This window comes from Tachyglossus aculeatus, chromosome 22 (assembly GCF_015852505.1).
Source record: "Tachyglossus aculeatus isolate mTacAcu1 chromosome 22, mTacAcu1.pri, whole genome shotgun sequence".
In the NCBI taxonomy this organism is placed as follows: domain Eukaryota; kingdom Metazoa; phylum Chordata; class Mammalia; order Monotremata; family Tachyglossidae; genus Tachyglossus; species Tachyglossus aculeatus.
The window spans coordinates 49,911,825-49,932,922 of record NC_052087.1 but is presented as its reverse complement, the minus strand read 5'-3'; the positions used below and the strand labels follow the sequence as shown (position 1 = coordinate 49,932,922).

Genomic DNA, 21,098 nt, shown 5'->3' with positions numbered 1-21,098 from the left:
CAACCCCCTGCCTCTGGGGCAGGAGGTCTTTCAGCTTAGCCCCTTGTTTTCAGGATGGACGGATTTCTCTCCGGGACGGTTAACTCCAGTCTATTTCCATAGTTAAATCATCTTGATAGTCCGGAAGTTCTTCCTAGTGAGGGGGGAACATGCCTACCAACACTGTTCAATTGTACTCTTCCAAGCGCTCACTGCAAGTGTTCTGCACGTAGTAAGTGCTCAATAAATACTATTGATTGATTGACTTTACTCCCCGCTTTTTTAAATTTTCAGCCGTATTTGTTTTAAACGCTTACTATGTGCCGGGCACTGTACTAAGGGCTGGGGTAGATACAGGCTAATCAGGCTGGACGCAGTCCATGACCCACATGGGGCTCACATTCTCCTTTCCCATTTTACAGATGAGGGAACCGAGGCCCAGAGAAGTGAAGTGACTTGCCCAAGGTCACACAGCAGACAGCCGGCGGAGCCAGGATTAGAACCCAGGTGTTTCTGACTTCTGGGCCTATGCTCTATCCACTAGGCCATGCTGCTTCTCATGTCCTCTACGACCCATTTCCTCTCTCAAGTATCTGAGGACATGCGAAACGGCCAGTTAGTTTCCTCCTCAAACATGTTCCTTCAGACATGAGGAAGCAGTTCTTCACTCCCTCTCAGCCTTCTCTTTGCCACCCCCGCTGCTGAACAGCCCCAATTTTCGTTTTCTCCTTATGGCATTGCTAAGCACTTACTATGTGCCAGGCACTGTACTAAGCGCTGGAGTACATTAAGAAATCAATCAATCGTATTTATTGAGCACTTACTGTGTACAGAGCACTGTACTAAGTGCTTGGGAAGTACAAGATGGCAACATATACAGTCCCTACCCAACAGTGGGCTCACAGTCTAAAAGCTTACATGCAAGCTAATCAGTTTGGACACGGTCCACGTACCACATTGGTCTCCGTCGTAATCCCCATTTTACAGATGAGGGAATTGAGGTCACATAGAGAAGTCAAATGACTTGACCACGGTCACACAACAGACAAAGTGGCAGAGCCAGGATTAGAACCCGGCTCCCGGGGAATCCACCCATTAGGCCACGCTGTTCCCATTCCTCTTTCCTCCCAGGGCCGAGATGGCATTGCTCTCCGTGGCCGAGGCAGGTCTCCTTGGTCCTTTCTAATAATAATAATAATTAGTACTTGTTAAGCACTTACTACGTGCCAGGTTCTTAGCACTGTGGTAGATCCAAGTTAGGTTGGACACAATCCCTGTCCCACGTGGGGCTCCCAGGATTAATCCCCCTTTTCCAGATGGGGTAACTGAGGCCCAGAGAAGTGAAGTGACTCGCCCGAGGTCGCGCGGCTGACTTGGGATTGGAACCCAGGCCCTTCTGACTCCTAGGCCGTGGGTCTATCCGCTAAGCCACACTGCTTCCCTTTCTAAATCGGAGATTTAGGGGAGGCGATGAGGACCCGCCTCTTTCCTCCGGACCCCCGTCTCCCTCCGGGGGTGGTCCGGGAGGGGAGTCTAGGGCCCGGGCCTCCGGCTTCAGAGCAGGTACTTGAAGAGGAAGGACAGAGTGGCCCCACAGGACAGTCCCAGAGCCAAGAAAAAGGTCATGAGAAGACCGGCCACCTCGCTCTCGTGGGGCAGGACTTGCCTGGAATAGAGAAAGCAGCCAGGTGAAGAGACCAACTCAAATCCAGGTGCTGCTCCCAAGCTCCCGGACCTCTGAAGCCCAGGCCCCCCCAGGGCCTGAGCAGAGGGTGCCGTGGAAGCGGGGAAGCAGCGTGGCTCAGTGGAAAGAGCCCGGGCTTTGGAGTCAGAGGTCATGGGTTCAAATCCCGGCTCCCCCGATTGCCAGCTGTGTGACTTTGGGCAAGTCACTTCTCTGTGCCTCAGTTCCCTCGTCTGTCAAATGGGGATGAAGACTGTGAGCCCCCCGTGGGACAACCTGATCACCTTGTAACCTCCCCAGTGCTTAGAATAGTGAGCCCGCTGTTGGGTAGGGACCGTCTCTATTTGTTGCCAACTGGTACTTCCCAAGTGCTTAGTACAGTGCTCTGCACGCAGTAAGTGCTCAATAAATACGATTGAATGAATGAATGAACAGTGCTTTGCACATAGTAAGTGCTTAATAAATGCTATCATTATTATTGACTATTGACACCTGTCTACTTGTTTTGTTTTGTTTGTCTCCCCCTTCTAGACTGTGAGCCCGTTGCTGGGTAGGGACCGTCTCTATGTGTTGCTAACTTGTACTTCCCAAGCGCTTAGTACAGTGCTCTGCACACAGTAAGCGCTCAATAAATACAATTGAATGAATGAATGAGTTGACTGATTATCACCTTATGGTCTAGACAACAGTCTCCAATCCTCTGGACTGTAAACTCGTTGTGGGCAGGGATTGTGTCTGTTTATTGTTCTATTGTACTCTCCCCGATGCTTAATTCAGTGCCCTGCTCATGGTAAGCACTCAATACATAATAATAATAATAATAATGGCATTTATTAAGCACTTACTATGGCGATCAGGTTGTCCCATGGGGGGCTCACAGTCTTAATCCCCATTTTACAGATGAGGGAACTGAGGCCCAAAGAAGTGAAGTGACTTGGCCAAAGTCACACAGCTTACAACTGGAGGAGCCGGGATTTGAACCCATGCTCTCTGACTCCAAAGCCCGGGCTTTTTCCACTGAGCCACACTGCTTCGGAGCCACGCTACATCTGACTGACCAACTAACATCTGTTTCTCCCTCTAGAATGTAAGCCCCTTGTTCTTTTTATAGTATTTGTTAAGCAATTCCGATGTGCCGGGCACTGTTCTAAGAACTGGGATAGATACAAGCTAATCAGGTTGGACAAAATCTCTGTGCCACATGAGGCTCACAGTCTTCATCCTCATTTTACAGATGAGGTCACTGAGGCACAGAGAAGTGAAGTGACTTGCCCAAGGTCACACAGCAGACGAATGGCAGAGCCAGGCTTAGAACCCAAGTCCTTCCGACTCCCAGGCCTGCGTTCTGCCCACTAATCCATGCTGTTTGGACGTACGTTCGAATCCCGGCTCCGCCACTCATCTGCTGTGTGACCTTGGGCAAGCCACATCACTTCTCTGTGCCTCAGTTCCCTCATCTGTAAAATGAGGATGAAGACTGTGAGCCCCACATGAGACAACCTGATTACCTTGTATCTACCCCAGGGCTTAGAACAGTGCTCAACACATAGAAAACGCTTAACAAATACCACAATTATCATTATTATTATTATTATGGGCAGGAATTGCGTCTATTGTCTCTACTGTGTTATATTCTCCCAAGCGCTTAGTACAGTGCTCTACACAAAGTTAGTGCTCAACAGATATCATTGATCTTCTAGACTGTGAGCCCGCTGTTGGGTAGGGACTGTCTCTATATGTTGCCAACTTGTACTTCCCAAGCGCTTAGTACAGTGCTCTGCACACAGTAAGCGCTCAATAAATACGATTGAATAAATGATCAAATGATGGATTGCTGTTCCCATCTCTCCTCTGCTACAAATAACAATAATACTAATAATAGTATTTGTTAAGCACTTACTATGTGCTAAACACTGTCCTAAGCACTGGGGGAGATACAAGGTTATCAGGTTGTCCCAGGTGGGGCTCACAGTCTTAATCAATCAATCAATCAATCGTATTTATTGAGCACTTACTGTGTGCAGAACACTGTACTAAGCGCTTAGGAAGTACATCTGCGCATCAGGCAGAAACTCCTCACCCTCGGCTTCAAGGCTGTCCATCACTTTGCCGCCTCCTACCTCACCTCCCTTCTGTCCTTGTCCAGCCCAGCCCGCACCCTCCGCTCCTCTCGCCGCTAATCTCCTCACCGTTAGGCCTTGTTCTCGCCTGTCCCGCCATCGACCCCCGGCCCACGTCATCCCCCGGACCTGGAATGCCCCCAATCCCTCTGCCCATCCGCCAAGCTAGCTCTCTTCCTCCCTTCAAGGCCCTACTGAGAGCTCACCTCTCCCAGGAGGCCTTCCCAGACTGAACCCTTTCCTTCCTCTCCCCCTCGTCCCTCTCTCCATCCCCCCGCCTTACCTCCTTCCCTTCCCCACAGCACCTGTATATATGTATATATGCTTGTACATATTTATTACTCTATTTATTTTACTTGTACATATCTATTCTATTTATTTTATTTTGTTAGTATGTTTGGTTTTGTTCTCGGTCTCCCCCTTCTAGACTGTGAGCCCACTGTTGGGTAGGGACTGTCTCTATTAATCCCCATTTTACAGATGAGGGAACTGAGAGAAGTGAAGTGACTTGCCCAAAGTCACACAGCTGACGAGGGGCGGAGGCGGGATTAGAACTCATGACCTCTATTCCCAAGCCCGGGCTCTTTCCATTAAGCCACGCTATGGTCAAAAGGGGGAGGCCCAGGGCAGATTGGAGGTCAAACCCCCAATCTACAGCCCTCAACTCGCCCCCTTCCTTCCTTCTTCCCCCACTTCCTGGCCTCCAGTCCCCTCCCCACTTACTTCACTCCTCCTCCTCCTCCTCCTCCTCTTTCCTCTTCTTTTACGGTATTTGTTCAGCACTTACTGTGGGCCAGGGGCTGTATGCTAAGCGCTGGGGTGGATACTTTTATTTATTTTATTTTGTTAAAATGTTTTGTTCTGTTGTCTGTCTTCCCCTTCTAGACTGTGAGCCCGCTGTTGGGTAGGGCCCGTCTCTATATGTTGCCAACTTGTCCTTCCCAAGCGCTTAGTACAGTGCTCTGCACACAGTAAGCGCTCAACAAATACGATTGAATGAATGAATGAATGAATACAAGATCATCAGGATGGACACAGTCCCTGTCCCAAATGGCGCTCACAGTCTCAATCCCCATTTAACAGAGAAGGACTCTGAGGCAGAAAGAAATGAAGCGACTTGCCCGAGTCATAGACAAGCAGCGTGGATCAGTGGAAAGAGCCTGGGCTTTGGAGTCAAAAGTCATGGGTTCAAATCCTGGCTCTGCCAATTGTCAGCTGGGTGACTTTGGGCAAGTCACTTAACTTCCTTGTGCCTCAGTGACCGCATCTGTAAAATGGGGATGAAGACTGTGAGCCCCCCGTGGGACAACCTGATCAGCTTGTAACCTCCGCAGAGCTTAGAACAGTGCTTTGCACATAGTAAGTGCTTAAAAAATGCCATTATTATTATTATTATTATATAATAATTATATAATATATATATATTATATAATAATAATATAGAGAAGCAGCGTGGGGATTAATAATATAGAGAAGCAGCGTGGCTCAGTAGAAAGAGCTCGGGCTTTGGAGTCAGAGGTCATGGGTTCAAATCCCGGCTCCGCCACTTGTCAGCTGTGTGACTTTGGGCAAGTCACTTCACTTCTCTGGGCCTCAGTTCCCTCATCTGGAAAATGGGGATTAAGTCTGTGAGCCCCACGTGGGAGAACTTGATTACCTTGTATCTACCCCAGCGCTTAGAACAGTGCTTTGCACATAGTAAGCACTTAAGAAATGCCATCATCATCATCATCATATGGCAGACAAGCTCCCCCAGGTCTGTGCTCTGTCCCCTAGGCCGCAACGCTTTCCAAACCCAGCTTCTCCTTCCGGGTGCCAAACCCGCCCTTCGTCCTTCCAGAGCCTGCTGGGCGGACGCACCTGGGTGCCAGGCAGATGGTGAGGGAAACCAGGTAGCCGTTGGAGAGGGCGAAGAGCAGCATGAAGACGATGAAGCAGGTGTCCTGGGGGAAGATCACGGGCAGGTACCGCCGCTCTGGAACGTGGCACAGCATGAAGAGCGGCACAAACAGGAAGCGGAGGCAGACCAGCAGCGGCAGCAGCCCGCTGTCTTTGTCTGGCTGCGGGGGGACACGCCACAATGTCCCCCTCCCCTAGGACACCGGCCTCGGGGTATCCGCCAACCCCAGCACTCCTCAGAAGAGTCCCACCCCCTCCCCGCTGGGACTAGCACATTGCTCAATGCTTAGAACAGGGCCCCGTGCTTGGCACATAATAAGCCCTTAACAAATACCATCGTTATTATTATTAGGATACCCCACACTGTTTCCCTGGGACACTCCCAGTCAATCAATCAATCAATGGTATTTATTGAGTGCGTACTGTGTGCAGAGTACTGTACTAAGCCCTTGGGAGAATACAACAGAGTTGGTACACACATTCCCTGCCCACAGCGAGATTCCAGTCTCCCAGTCTCAGGGTACCCCCATATTCTGTCTCATCGGGTCTCTCTCAGCCTTACCCCAGGGCACCCCGACACTCTGTCTCCCTGGGGAGTTCACAGTCTCCCAATCTTCCCCCAGGGCACTCCCTCATTTTATCTCCCTGCTCACAGTCTTCCCCTGGGGTACCCACACTCTGTCTCCCCAGGATATTTCCAGACTCCCAGTCTTCCTCCAGGATCCCCCACAATCTGTCTCCCCAGGGTGCTCCCAATCTAACCCCCAGGACCCTCCCACACCCTGTCTCCCCAGAACACATCCAATCTCGCCCAGAGTCCCCCCGACTGTGTCTCTCCAGGTTGCTCCCTGTCCCCCCCAGGGCTCCCCACACTCCGTCTCCCTGGGGCTCTCCCTGTCTCCCCCCCGAGAGACCCCCACACTCTTTCTCCCTTGGGTGCTCCCAATCTACTCCTCAGGACCCCCCACCCTCTGTCTCCCCAGAGCAATCCCAATCTCCCCCTAGGGTCCCCCCAACTCTGTCTCCCCAGGCCGCTCCCTGTCTCCCCACCCAGGGCCCCCCCCGACACTGAGGAGTCCCAGTTCCGTCTCCCTCCAGACAGACTCCGGCTCACCCACAGCAAGTAGGAGGTGGCACTCCGTCCCATCCAGTCCATGATGTTGAAGAGCAGGAAGCAGCAGACCGGGTTAAAGAAACGACCTGGGCACGGGGTGGGCGAGGCGCGGGCTCGGGGACTCGGCACATGCCACGTGCGGGGGGCCACCTCTGATCAACTCCCCCCAAGCCCTCGGCTGGGACACCAACCCCCTCTACGGTGGAGGTCCAGGGTCCTGGCCAGACCCAAAGCCCCCTCCCTCACTCCCCACCATTCCCTCGACCTTTCTTCATTCTCCCCTTGGCCTTCCCCCAACTCACTCCATTTCCCGGGGCCGGCGGAACTGGTCACCATGGCGGTGATGGCCGGGAAGACGGAGAGGGTGACCGTGAAGACCAGCACGATGCATAGGGCCATCAACCAGATCTGGTGTGGGGGGAGTGGAGGGAATTGACTGAACCCCCCAAGCGTTCAACCCCACAATTTTCCCTCTGGATGTTGGGGTCCAAAGGGAGGAACTACACTTCCCACGAGGCCTAAGGACAATGGTATCCATGGCAGTGGGGGAAATCCATCTTCCCTCCTTCCATCCCTCCCTGGGAGCTTGGGACCCCCACTCCGGGGTGGAGGAGGGTTGGAACCCAACCTTTCTGAGCACCGCCATTATGGATGGCTTCTCTGGCTCCCCTTCCTCGGGCGTCAGCTCCGATGACAGCATTTCCTTCTGGGGGCTCTCGGGGACCCCATCCTTCTCATCTGGGGGAGGAAGGGTCAACCGGGATTAAACTGGGCAAGGGTCCGCAGCCCCAGGGCAGAACGGAGCCTAGAAGGAAAGCTCCCGGGGCTGGGAGTCAGAGGACCAGGGTTCTAATCACAGCTCTGCCAATTAATAATAATAATCATGGTACTCGTTCAGCACTTACTGCCGAGCACTGTTCCGAGCACTAGGGTAGTCACAAGTTAATCAGGCCAGATACAGTCCCTGTCCCCCATGGGCCTCACACTCTTAATCCCCATTTTATAGATGAAGTAACTGAGGCCTAGAGAATAATAATAGTAATAATGGCATTTGTTAAGCGCTTACTATGTGCAAAGCACTGTTTTAAGCGCTGGGGGGATACAAGGAGATCAGGTTGTCCCGCGTGGGGCTCACAGTCACCATCCCCATTTTACAGATGAGGTAACTGAGGCTCCGAGAAGTTAAGTGACTTGCCCAAGGTCACACAGCAGACATGTTGCAGACCTGGGATGCGAACCCGTGACCTCTGACTCCAAAGCCCGTCTCTTTCCACTGAGAGAAGTGAAGTGACTTGCCCAAGGGCACACAGCGGACAAATGGAGGAGCCAGGATTAGAACCCAGGTCCTTCTGCTTCCAAGGCCTGTGCTCTATCCCTTAAGCCACACTGCTGCTTGCTGTTGTGTGAGCTCCGGCAAGTCATTTTGTTTTTCTGGGCCTCAGTTTCCTCAACTGTAAAATGACGATTAAATACCTGTTCTCCCTCCTACTTAGACCGTGAGCTCCATGCGGACCTGGGACTGCATCCGACCTGATTAATTTGTACCTACCCCAGTGCTTAGAACAGCGTTTAACACACAGTCAAAGCAGCGTGGCTCAGTGGAAAGAGCCCGGGCTTTGGAGTCAGAGGTCATGGGTTCAAACCCCGGCACCGCCAATTGTCAGCTGTGTGACTTTGGGCAAGTCACTTCACTTCTCTGTGCCTCAGTACCTCATCTGTAAAATGGGGATTAAGACTGTGAGCCCCCCATGGGACAACCTGATCACCTTGTAACCTCCCCAGCGCTTAGAACAGTGCTTTGCACATAGTAAGCGCTTAATAAATGCCATTATTATTATTATTATTATTATTGGGAGTCATAGGTCTTGGGTTCTAATCCCAACTCTGCCACTGTCAGCTGCGTGACTTTGGGCAAGTCACTTCACTTCTCTGTGCCTCAGTTCCCTCATCTGGAAAATGGGAATTAATACTGTCGTATATTACTGTCGTATATTACAGTATAGTATAGTACAGTATAGAGAAGCAGTGTGGTTCAGTGGCAAGAGCCCGGGCTTTTGAGTCAGAGGTCAGGCGTTCAAATTCCGACTCCACCGCTTGTCAGCTGTGTGACCTTGGGCAAATCACTTCACTTCTCTGGGCCTCAGTTCCATCTGTAAAATGGGGATGAAGACTGTGAGCCCCGCGGGGGGCAACTTGATCCCCTTGTAACCCCCCAGCGCTTAGAACAGTGCTTTGCACAGAGTAAGTGCTTAATAAATGCCATTATTATTATTACTGTGAGCCCCACATGGGACAATCTGATTAACTTGTATTCTCCCAATCCAGCACTTAGAACAGCGCCTGGCACATAGTAAGCGCTTAATAAATGCCATTATTATTATTACTGTGATCCCCACATGGGACAATCCGATTAACTTGTATCCTCCCAACCCAGCGCTTAGAACAGCGCCTGGTACATAGTAAGCGCTTAATAAATGCCATTATTATTATTACTGTGAGCCCCACATGGGACAATCCTATTAACTTGTATCCTCCCAACCCAGCCCTTAGAACAGCGCCTGGCACATAGTAAGCGCTTAACAAATACCATGTTATAGTGTTTAACAAATACTATTAAAAAGAAACCACCAAAAAAAGGGGCCCCCCTGATACCCACCTGCTCGAAGCAGTTTGGCCTGGGTCTCCAGTTCTTGGCCCTGGGGCTGGGAAGCCCTCTTGCTGAGATAATGTTGGGCGAACTCCTGCAGGAAGGGAGACGGCTGAGTCCGGAGGCTTCCCCGGCCCAGCCCAGGGCCGTGGGAGTCCCTGGTGGAGAAGGTCTTAACCCCCAGGGTAGGGGGAGATGGGGGGGACACCCTTGATCCGCCCAGTGGGACCCCACAAATGCCCTCTCCCCAGCAGACTCTGAATTCCTCCCTGTCTCACTGTAGGGAGGCAGTGGACCAGCGGGTCACTACCAACAGCAACATTGGACGGGAGAGAGAGGGAAGGGGCGAGAGGGATGGAGGTTCACTCATTCACGCACTCAATCGTATTTATTGACCACTTAGTGTGGGCCAGAGCACTGTACTAAGCACTTGGGAGAGTACAAAAGAACAATAAACAGACACATTCCCTTTCTACACCGGGCTGACAGTCTAGAGGTGTAGACAGGTGTAAAAGAGGCCTCTTTTAGACTGTGTGCCCACTGTTGGGTAGGGACTGTCTCTATATGTTGCCAACTTGTACTTCCCAAGCGCTTAGTACAGTGCTCTGCAAACAGTAAGCGCTCAATAAATGCGATTGATTGATTGATTGATAGAGGTGGAGAGACAGACAGGAGTAGAAATGAATAAGCGACAGATACGGATGTAAGTGCTGTGCGGCTGGGAGGGGGGATGAATAAAGGGAGCAAGTCGGATGGTGCAGAAAGGAGTGGGAGAAGAGGAAAGGAAGGTTCAGTCAGGGAAGGCCTCTTGGAGGAGATGGGCCTTCAATAAGGCTTCGAAGCGGGGAAGAGTCATTGTCTGTTGGATTTGAGGAGGGAGGGCATTCCAGGCCAGGGGCAGGACGTCTCCCCACATCTCGGGGCCTTCTCGGGCTTGGGTCTCCCGCCCCCACAGAGGGACCGCCTAGCAGGCCAGAAACCGGACAAGTGGCATCCGGCCTAAATCCAGCGCTCCCGGTTTGGCATACCGATCTTCTCCAGAAAGCCCAGCCCGCACACTCCTCCGCTCTTCTGGTGCTAACCTTCTCACCGTGCCTCGATCTCGCCTGTCCCACCATCGACCCCTGGTCCACGTCCTACCTCTGGCCCGGAATGCTCTCCCTCCTCAAATCCACCAAAAGATCATCCTTCCCTCCTTCAAAGCCCCACTGAAGGCTCACCTCCTCCAAGAGGCCTTCCCAGACTAAGCCCCCCATTCCTCAGCTCCCCGTCCCGTCCGCATCACCTCAACTCACTCCCTTTGCTCTTCCTCCCCTTCCCTACCACACAGCACTTATGCATTTATGTAAATATGTAGAATTCTATTTATTTATATTGATGCCTGTATACTTGTTTTGATGTGCACATACCTATAATTTTATTTATATCGATGCCTGTTTACTTGTTTTACGTCTGTCTTCCCCCTTCTACACTGTGAGCCCGCTGTTGGGTAGGGACCGTCTCTATACGTTGCCAACTTGGACTTCCCAAGTGCTTAGTACAGTGCTCTGCACAGAATAAGTGCTCAATAAATACAACTGAATGAATGAATCAATGACGTGGACGAAGGGTCGACGGCGAGATAGATGTGATCGAGGTCCAGTGAGAAGGTTCATTCATTCATTCATTCATTCAATCGTATTTATTGAGCGCTTACTGTACTAAGCGCTTGGGAAGTCCAAGTTGGCAACATATAGAGACGGTCCCTACCCAACAGCAGGCTCACAGTCTAGAAGAAGGTTGGCATTAGAACTACGGGATGGAGGGAGGTGGAAGGCTGTGAGCCCACTGTTGGGTAGGGACTGTCTCTATATGTTGCCAATTTGTACTTCCCAAGCTCTTAGTACAGTGCTCTGCACATAGTAAGCACTCAATAAATACGATTGATGATGATGATGATGAAGGCGCCGAGGGGCCCCGTGGCAGGGGTGGGAGCGGGCTTACCAGGTGGGGCAAGAGCAGGTAGCAGAAGATGGAAAGCAGGATCCCCACGCACGGCGTCACAAAGTAGCCCAGGGCCGAAGTCTGAGCGTCCACTCCGCCTGCAACAGAGCCTGCTGCCTCCACAGGCCCCCGGGGGCCCAGCCCTCCAGTCCCAGCCCCGCCAGGGAGCCTCCCGGGGACCCCCACCCCCTCCCCGGCCCCTCTGAGGGCTCCGATCCCCCCGGCTCACTGGCCATGGAAAGCAGCATGGCCAAGGCCGCGAAGGTCCCGGCCAGGCCCTGCCCGCTGAGGAACAGAGTGCTGTAGGTCGGAGGCAGGGTTCCCAGTTGGCCGAACAGGCTGCCCTGAAGGATGGCGCAGAACGCTGTGGGGAACGAAAGCGGTGTCAGGGCCACAGCGCTGACCATCTCCCCCTCCCACATCCCCCACGGGGGCGGCTTTCTCTATTTCCAACCCTGGGGAAAAAGGAGGCTGGGGGCAGGAATTTCATCTGTTTATTGTATTGTACTCTCCCAAGCGCTTAGTACAGTGCTCTGCCCACTGTACGCACTCAATAAACACAATCGAAAGAATGAATTCAGAGGCTTATTGCAGGCCCATCTCCTCCGAGAGGCCTTCCCTGACTAAACTCCCCTTTCCTCTTCTCCCACTCCCTTCTGCGTCGCCCTAACTCGCTCCCTTTATTCAACCCTCCTCCCACCCCCAAGGCACCCATGTCCACAGAGAAGCAGCGTGGCTCGGTGGAAAGAGCCTGGGTTTTAGAGTCAGAGGTGATGGGTTCAAATCCCAGCTCCGCCAATTGTCAGCTGTGTGACTTTGGGCAAGTCACTTCACTTCTCTGGGCCTCCGTTCCCTCATCTGGAAAATGGGGATTAAGACTGGGAGCCCCCCGTGGGACAACCTGATCACCTTGTAACCTCCCCAGTGCTTAGCACAGTGCTAAATACTATCACTATATCTGTCATTTATTTGTTTCTAGTCACGTCTGTCTCCCCCTCTAGACTGTGAGCTCGATGTGGGCGGGGGATGTGTCTGTTTATTGTTGTATTGTACTCTCCCAAGCACTTAGTCCAGTGCTCTGCACAGAGTAGGCGCTCAATAAGTACGATGGAATGAATGAATTAATTAATTTATCTGGTCACCGACCCAGGGGAACTCTGAGGTGCTGTTCCCCATTTTAAAGCCTTACTGAAGGTACATCTCCTCCAGGAAGTCTTCCCTGCCTAAGCCCTCCTCTTCTCCCACTTCCTTCTGTGCCACTCCAACTTGCTCCTGTATATATGTATATATGTTTGTACATATTTATTACCCTATTTATTTATTTATTTATTTTACTTGTACATATCTATTCTATTTATTTTATTTTGTTAGTATGTTTGGTTTTGTTCTCTGTCTCCCCCTTTTAGACTGTGAGCCCACTGTTGGGTAGGGACTGTCTCTGTATGTTGCCAATTTGTACTTCCCAAGTGCTTAGTACAGTGCTCTGCACATAGTAAGCGCTCAGTAAATACGATTGATGATGATGGTTTTGTTCTCTGTCTCCCCCTTTTAGACTGTGAGCCCACTGTTTGGTAGGGACTGTCTCTATATGTTGCCAATTTGTACTTCCCAAGTGCTTAGTACAGTGCTCTGCACATAGTAAGCGCTCAATAAATACGATTGATGATGATGATGATTCATCCGCCCTCCCTTCCCCACAGCTCATATGTATATATCTGTGTATATGTGTAATGTATTTATTTATATTAATATATGTGTCCCCCTATAGACTGTGATCTCGCTGTGGGCAATGAATGTGTGTGATGCTATATCGTACTCTCCCAAACGCTTGGTAGAAGCAGCGTGGCTCAGTGGAAAGAGCCCGGGCTTTGGAGTCAGAGGTCATGGGTTCAAATCCCGGCTCCGCCAATTGTCAGCTGTGTGACTTCGGGCAAATCACTTAACTTCTCTGTGCCTCAGTTACCCCATCTGTCAAATGGGGATTAAGACTGCGAGCCCCCGTGGGACAACCTGATCACCTTGTAACCTCCCCAGTGCTTAGAACTGTTCTTTGCACAGAGTGAGCGCTTAATTTATTTTACTTGTACATATCCTATTTGTTTTATTTTGTTAATATGTTTTGTTTTGTTTTCTGTCTTCCCCTTCTAGACTGTGAGCCCACTGTTGGGTAGGGACCGTCTCTATATGTTGCCAACTTGTACTTCCCAAGTGCTTAGTACAATGCTCTGCACATAGTAAGCACTTAATAAATATGATTGATTGATTGATTAATAACTGCCATTATTATTATTATTCTCTGTGCGTCAGTTATCTGTAAAAGGGGGATTAAGATTGTGAGCCCCCGTGGGACAACCTGATCACTTTGTAACCTCCCCAGCACTTAGACCAGTGCTTTGCACATAGGAAGCGCTTAATAAATGCCATCAATTTTTTTTTTTAGTACTGTGCTTTGCACACAGTAAGCACTCAATAGATATGATCGAATGAATGAATGGAGGCCGGGGGCTTCCTATCGCTGTCGGGCCCAGGGGGTGGTGAGTTTGGCCACTGGCCCAAGTGCCCACCTTGGTGAGGGCAGTCACCGCCCCCACTAATTCATTCATTCATTCAATTGTATTTATTGAGCGCTTACTGTGTGCAGAGCACTGTACTAAGCGCTTGGGAAGTACAAGTTGGCAACGTATAGAGACGGTCCCTACCCAACAGCGGGCTCACAGTCATAGTCAGGATATTTGTTAAGTGTTTATTACTAAGTTCTGGAGTAGATTCAAGCTAATCAGGTTGGATACAGTTCCTGCCCCAAATAGGGCTCACTATCCTAATCCCCATTTTACCAATGAGGTAACTGAGGCCCAGAGAAGTTAAGTGACTTGCCCAAGGTCATGCAGCAGACAAGTGGCAGGGCTGGTATTAGAATCCTGGTCATTGTGACCATTGTGACCTGGTCATTGTGACCACTGTGACATGTATGTATGTATATATACATATATACAGGTATATATGTATATATGTTTGTACATATTTATTACTCTATTTATTTATTTATTTATTTTACTTGTACATATCTATCCTATTTATTTTATTTTGTTACTATGTTTGGTTTTGTTCTCTGTCTCCCCCTTTTAGACTGTGAGCCCACTGTTGGGTAGGGACTGTCTCTATACGTTGCCAATTTGTACTTCCCAAGTGCTTAGTCCAGTGCTCTGCACATAGTAAGCGCTCAATAAATACGATTGATGATGATGATGATTGTGACACCCAGGCCTGTGCTCTATTGATTTGTATTGAAGTCTGTCTCTGCCAGTCTAGACTGTGAGCTCGTTGTGGGCAGGGAATGTCACTGTTTATTGTTGTATTGTACTTAGTACAGTGCTTAGTACGATAGCTTAGTGCTCTTGTATAGTGCTCTGCACAAAGTAGGCACTCATTAAATACATTTGAATGAATAAATAAATAACCACTATGCCACGCTTCTCCTCTATATTCACCCCACCCTCAAACCCAGGGGACATATATATATATCAATCAATCAATCAATCAATCAATCAATCGTATTTATTGAGTGCTTACTATGTGCAGAGCACTGTACTAAGCGCTTGGGAAGTACAAATTGGCATCACATAGAGACAGTCCCTACCCAACAGTGGGCTCACAGTCTAAAAGGGGGAGACAGAGAACAGAACCAAACATACCAACAAAATAAAATAAGTAGGATAGAAATGTACAAGTAAAATAAATGAATAAATAAACAAATAGAGTAATAAATATGTACAACTATATATACATATATACAGGTGCTGTGGGGAAGGGAAGGAGGTAAGACGGGGGGATGGAGAGGGGGACGAGGGGGAGAGGAAAGAAGGGGCTCAGTCTGGGAAGGCCTCCTGGAGGAGGTGAGCTCTCAGCAGGGCCTTGAAGGGAGCAGGGCCTTGAAGGGATAGATATATACATAGATATAGATAGATATACATATATATAGATATATATATGTATATATGTATGTATGTATGTATGTATATATGTATATATATATGTATATATATATACATATATATATTCATTCATTAATTCAATCGTATTTATTGAGCGCTTACTGTGTGCAGAACACTGTACCAAGCACTTGGGAAGTACAAATATATATATAATTCATTTCAATATCTGACTCTCCCTCTAGACTGTAAGCTCCTTGTGGATAAAGAGCATGTCTGCCACCTTTATCATACTGTATTCTCCCAAGTGCCTTCCCCTGGGCACTTCCATCACTGCGACAGCAGCTGGAAGACAGATGGCGGGGGTGGCAAGTTGTCCCGCCAGTGACCAATGGGGCCTGAGGAATTGGGGTGAAGTGTCTGCCCTGAGCCGCCCACCCCCAGGACTGGTCCCCGATACTCACAGTTGATGAACCAGACGCAGGCCATGGTGATCGAGAAGAAATGTCCGGGGCTCAAGTCCATCTTGACCAGGGCGGCCGTGCCCGCGAAGAGAAGCAGCATTCCCAGGAGGCTGCCCACCACCCTCACGGACTCCGGGATGCTGCGGGGGGCCCCCCAAAGACTTGTCACTTTGGGGGCTGGGAGAAAAGGGGGCAAGAGGAGGGCAGCGGAGCAGGAGGACAACCTGTAGTCATGCTCATGGAAGGCGGATAATAATAATAATAATAATGATGATAATTGTAGTATTTCTTAAGCACTATTCTAGACTGGGAGCCCGCTGGGGGCATCATCATCATCATCAATAGTATTTATTGAGCGCTTACTGTGTGCAGAGCACTGTACTAAGCGCTTGGGAAGTACAAATTGGCAACAAATTGGGGGCAGGGATTGCAGCGTGGCTCAATGGAAAGAGCCCAGGCTTGGGAGCTAGAGGTCATGGGTTCCAATCCCGACTCTGCCACTTAGCTGTGTGACTTTGGGCAAGTCACTTAACTTCTCTGTGCCTCAGTTCCCTCTTCTGTAAAATGGGGATTAAGACTGTGTGGGTCAACCTGATCACCTTGAATCCCCCCCCAGCGCTTAGAACAGTGCTTTACACACAGTAAGCACTTAACAAATGCCATCATCATTATTTATTATTATTATTGTCTCTGTTGCTGAACTGTACTTCCCAAGTGCTTAGTTCAGGGCTCTGCACACAGGAAGAGCTCAATAAATATGATTGAATGAACATATTCTGTGCCCCTCTCCTATGAATCGATGCCTTATTGTGGCAGGAGAGTTTGGGTACGCCGATGAAGCTTAGAGGTATGCCACCGAGCGATACCCTCTCACTCTTGTTACCCATAATGGGAAAGTCTAAGCCGAAGCATCAGATAAAGTTGATATGCCCGTGCTGGGCAGCAGTGGCATGGGAAGAGTGATCAAAATATTGGTCTAAGCCAACGGCAGAGACTCATGTTCTTTTACTGTATGGAAGAAGGCAATGGTAAACCACTTCCATATTTTTTTTTACCCAAGAAAACCCTATGGATATGCATAGCAGAATGACTGTTGAAGAGAGAAAGTTCTGGAGAAGATGCATCTGTTGGGATCGCTATGAGTCGGAAACAATTCAGCGGCATTTAATCATTATCTTACTATGTGCCAGGCACAGATGGTGTGGAGCCTGGGCCCTACCTTCCTGGGCAATAATAATAATTATAATAATGGCGGCTGTTAAGCGATTACTATGTGCAAAACACCGCACTAAGCACTGAGGAAGACATTGGATCATCAGATCTGAAACAATCTCTGCCCCACCTGGTGATCACAGTCCAAGTGTATGAACACACAGGAATTTCACCCGCATTTTACAGATGAGGAAACTGAGGCATAGATAATAATAATAATAATAATAATAATAACAACAATAATGGTGTTGGTTAAACACTTATAATGTGCCAGGCAACTGAACTAAGTGCTGGGGTGGGTACAAGCGGTCCAGTTGGAAGAGTCCCTGTCCCATGTAATAATAATAATAATAATAATAATAATGGGATTTGTTAAGCGCTTACTATGTGCCAAGCACTGTTCTAAACACAGGGGGGATACAAGGTAATCAGGTTGTCCCACATTCGTTCATTCATTCAATCGTATTTATTGAGCGCTTACTGTGTGCAGAGCACTGTACTAAGTGCTTGGGAAGTACAAGCTCTCGCACATGGGGCTCACAGTCTCAATCCCCATTTTACAGGTGAGGTAAGGGAGGCACAGAAAAGAAAAGCGACTTGCCCAAGGTCGCACAGCAGACAAGTGGCAGAGTCAGAATTAGAACCCATAACCTTCTGGCTCCCGGGCCGTTGCTCTATCCACTATGCCACGCTGCTTCCCATAGAATAATAATAATAATAATAATAATGGGATTTGTTAAGTGCTTACTATGTGCAAAGCACTGTTCTAAGCGCTGGGAAGGTTACAAGGAGACCAGGTAGAAGTGAAGTGACATGTCCAATCAATCAATCAATCAATCGTATTTATTGAGCGCTTACTATGTGCAGAGCACTGTACTAAGCGCTTGGGAAGTACAAATTGGCAACACATAGAGACAGTCCCTACCCAACAGTGGGCTCACAGTCCAAGGTCCAAGGCAGGCAAGTGACAAAGAAGGGATCCCAGTTTCCTGACTCCTAGGCCACGCTGGTTCCCGCTGGTTCCCGGGGGGCTCCGGAGGGAGCGGAGGCTGGCTAGGAGGGTGGGGGGCACTGGCTCTCACCACTGGTACAGGAAGGAGTTGAGCAGGGTGAAGAGCAACAGGGGCAGCTGGGAGAGGAGAGTCATCCAGTTGCTGAAGTTGAAAGCGTCCGTCGGCGCGGAGACGTTGGCCCCCGGGGTGGCCACTGTGGCGTTGGGTCCCACCAAGCGGGCCTGGAAGTACTGAGCGACATGGAGGGAGAGAAGCGGGCAGCAGGCGCTTGCCCCGTCACAGGCCAGAAGCCCCCGGCCCCTCCGGAAGGCTGGTGGGCCACGAGTTGGGGGTGAGGACCCCCTTGGGCTTAAGAGGAGACAGCCCCCTGAAATCCAAACACCCGCCAGCCTGTGGAGCCGGGCCTGAGGGGATGGGCCCAGGCCCTCCTCACACCCCACAATCACTACCACCCCACATTCCCCATCCACCCCCTCATTTCAAAGCCTTAGTGAAGGCCCATCCCCTACTGAGAGCTCACCTCCTCCAGGAGGCCTTCACAGACTGAGCCCCCTCCTTCCTCTCCCCCTCCCCATTGCACCTGTATATATGTTTGTACCGATTTATTACTCTATTTATTTCACTTGGACCGATTTACTATTCTATTTATTTTATTTTCTTAATATGTTTTGTTGTCTGTCTTCCCCTTCTAGACTGTGAGCCCGTTTTTCGGTAGGGACCGTCTTCATATGTTCCCAACTTGTACTTCCCAAGCGCTTAGTCCAGTGCTCTGCACACAGTCAGCGCTCAATAAATACGATTGAATGAATGAATGAATAATAAATAATAATAATAATGATGACATTTGTTAAGCGCTTAGTATGTGCAAAGCACTGTTCTAAGCTCTGGGGAGGATACAAGGTGATCAGGTTGCCCCACGTGGGGCTCACAGTCTTCATCCCCATTTTACGGATGAGGTAACTGAGGCACAGAGAAAATGAAGTGACTTGCCCAAAGTCACACAGCTGAATAAGCTGAATGAGCTGAATAAGCTCACTGTGGGCAGGGAACGGGTCTACCAACTCATACTGGACTCTCCCAAGCGCTTAGTCCAGTGCTCTGAACCCAGTAAGCGCTCAACAAACACGATTGAGTGAATGACAGAGATCAATCAATCAATCAAGCGTATTTATTGAGCGCTTACTGTGTGCAGAGCACTGTACTAAGCGCTTGGGAAGTACAAGTTGGCAACATATAGATACAGTCCCTACCCAACAGTGGGCTCACAGTCTAGAAGGGGGAGACAGAGAACAAAACCAAACATACTAACAAAATAAAATAAATAGAATAGATATGTACAAGTAAAATAAATAAATAGAGTAATAAATATGTACGATGCCTCAATCAATCAATCAATCATATTTATTGAGCACTTACTGTGTGCAGAGCACTGTACTAAGTGCTTGGGAAGTACAAGTTGGCAACACATAGAGACAGTCCCTGCCCAACAGCGGGCTCACAGTCTAGAAGGGGGAGACAGAGAACAACACCAAACATATTAACAAAATAAAATAAATAGGATAGATATGTACAAGTAAAATAAATAAATCTGTACGATGCCTCAATCATTCATTCAGTCGGATTTATTGAGCGCTTACTGGGTGCAGAGCACTGGACTAAGCGCTTGGGAAGTCCAAGTCGGCAACACATAGAGACAGTCCCTACCCAACAGCGGGCTCACAGTCTAGAAGGGGGAGACAGAGACCAAAACCAAACATACTAACAAAATAAAATAAATAGAATAGATATGCACAAGTCTCAGTCAATCATTCGTTCAGTCGTATTCATTGAGTGCTTACCGGGTGCAGAGCACTGGACTAAGCGCTTGGGAAAGACAAGTTCATTCATTCATTCATTCAGTCGTATTGATTGAGCGCTTACTGGGTGCAGAGCACTGGACTAAGCGCTTGGGAAGGACAAGTTCATTCATGCATTCAGTCAGTCGTATTGATTGAGCGCTTAGTGGGTGCAGAGCACTGGACTAAGCACTTGGGAAGGACAAGTTCATTCATGCATTCAGTCAGTCGTGTTGATTGAGCGCTTACTGGGTGCAGAGCACTGGACTAAGCGCTTGGGAAGGACAAGTTCATTCAGTCAGTCAGTCAGTGTTATTGATTGAGCGCTTACTGGGTGCAGAGCACTGGACTAAGCGCTTGGGAAGGACAAGTTCATTCATTCATTCAGTCAGTCGTGTTGATTGAGCGCTTACTGGGTGCAGAGCACTGGACTAAGCGCTTGGGAAGGACAAGTTCATTCATTCATTCAGTCAGTCGCATTGATTGAGCGCTTAGTGGGTGCAGAGCACTGGACTAAGCGCTTGGGAAGTCCTAGAGCCAACAGCGGGCTCACCGCCTCAGAGGTCGGAGGGGGAATCTGGGCCTGCTTCTTCCTTCCCCCCTCTCCCACCGAGCCAGGGCAGCCCCCCTCCCCTACTCACCGGGATGGCCGTGATGAAGAAATTCCAGGGCAGAAGGGTGCCCAGCCCCAGGATGAAGAAAACGACCCCAACCAGGTAATAGCTGTGGGGACATGATGGTGGTGGGGGGGTGCCACCCGTCCTCGCCCCCCTCCCACTTCCCACTCTCTCCCCCTCGTCCTCCTCTCCATCCCCCCCATCTTACCTCCTTCCCTTCCCCACAGCACCTGTATATATGTTTGTACATATTTATTACTCTATTTATTTATTTATTTTACTTGTACATATCTATTCTATTTATTTTATTTTGTTAGTATGTTTGGTTTTGTTCTCTGTCCCCCTTTTAGACCGTTGGGTAGGGACTGTCTCTATATGCTGCCAATTTGGACTTCCCAAGTGCTTAGCACAGTGCTCTGCACATAGTAAGCGCTCAATAAATGCGATTGATGAGGATGATGCCAAACCCAGGGGTCCAAGCCCGGCCTGACTCTAGTTCCCTTCAGCCCCCAAGGGTCCAGGGAGAGGGGGTCTTTGGGCCTCCAGAGGAGGACTGTGGCCCTCCTCCCAACTCACCAGTCCTTTGGGGGGTCTCCGCGGGC

At 49.5% G+C, this 21,098-nt stretch overlaps 1 protein-coding gene across 1 annotated transcript in view; it reads right to left on the bottom strand.

Annotated features, from left to right (window-relative positions):
• Positions 1-1,375: 1,375 nt before the first annotated feature.
• The window catches only part of SLC29A2 (solute carrier family 29 member 2), a 19,804-nt gene continuing 81 nt past the window's right edge, over positions 1,376-21,098 (bottom strand). The window contains exons 1-12 of the mRNA XM_038764711.1: positions 21,073-21,098; positions 20,521-20,602; positions 18,114-18,274; positions 15,820-15,959; positions 11,656-11,790; positions 11,427-11,524; positions 9,453-9,537; positions 7,425-7,534; positions 7,099-7,204; positions 6,797-6,882; positions 5,644-5,843; positions 1,376-1,645 (exon numbers count right to left, since the gene is read on the bottom strand). The exon at positions 21,073-21,098 is cut by the window's right edge and continues 81 nt beyond it. Coding sequence (XP_038620639.1) covers positions 1,534-1,645; positions 5,644-5,843; positions 6,797-6,882; positions 7,099-7,204; positions 7,425-7,534; positions 9,453-9,537; positions 11,427-11,524; positions 11,656-11,790; positions 15,820-15,959; positions 18,114-18,274; positions 20,521-20,602; positions 21,073-21,098 — 1,341 coding nt within the window. The 3' untranslated portion in view covers positions 1,376-1,533. The remainder of the gene's footprint in view (positions 1,646-5,643; positions 5,844-6,796; positions 6,883-7,098; positions 7,205-7,424; positions 7,535-9,452; positions 9,538-11,426; positions 11,525-11,655; positions 11,791-15,819; positions 15,960-18,113; positions 18,275-20,520; positions 20,603-21,072) is intronic.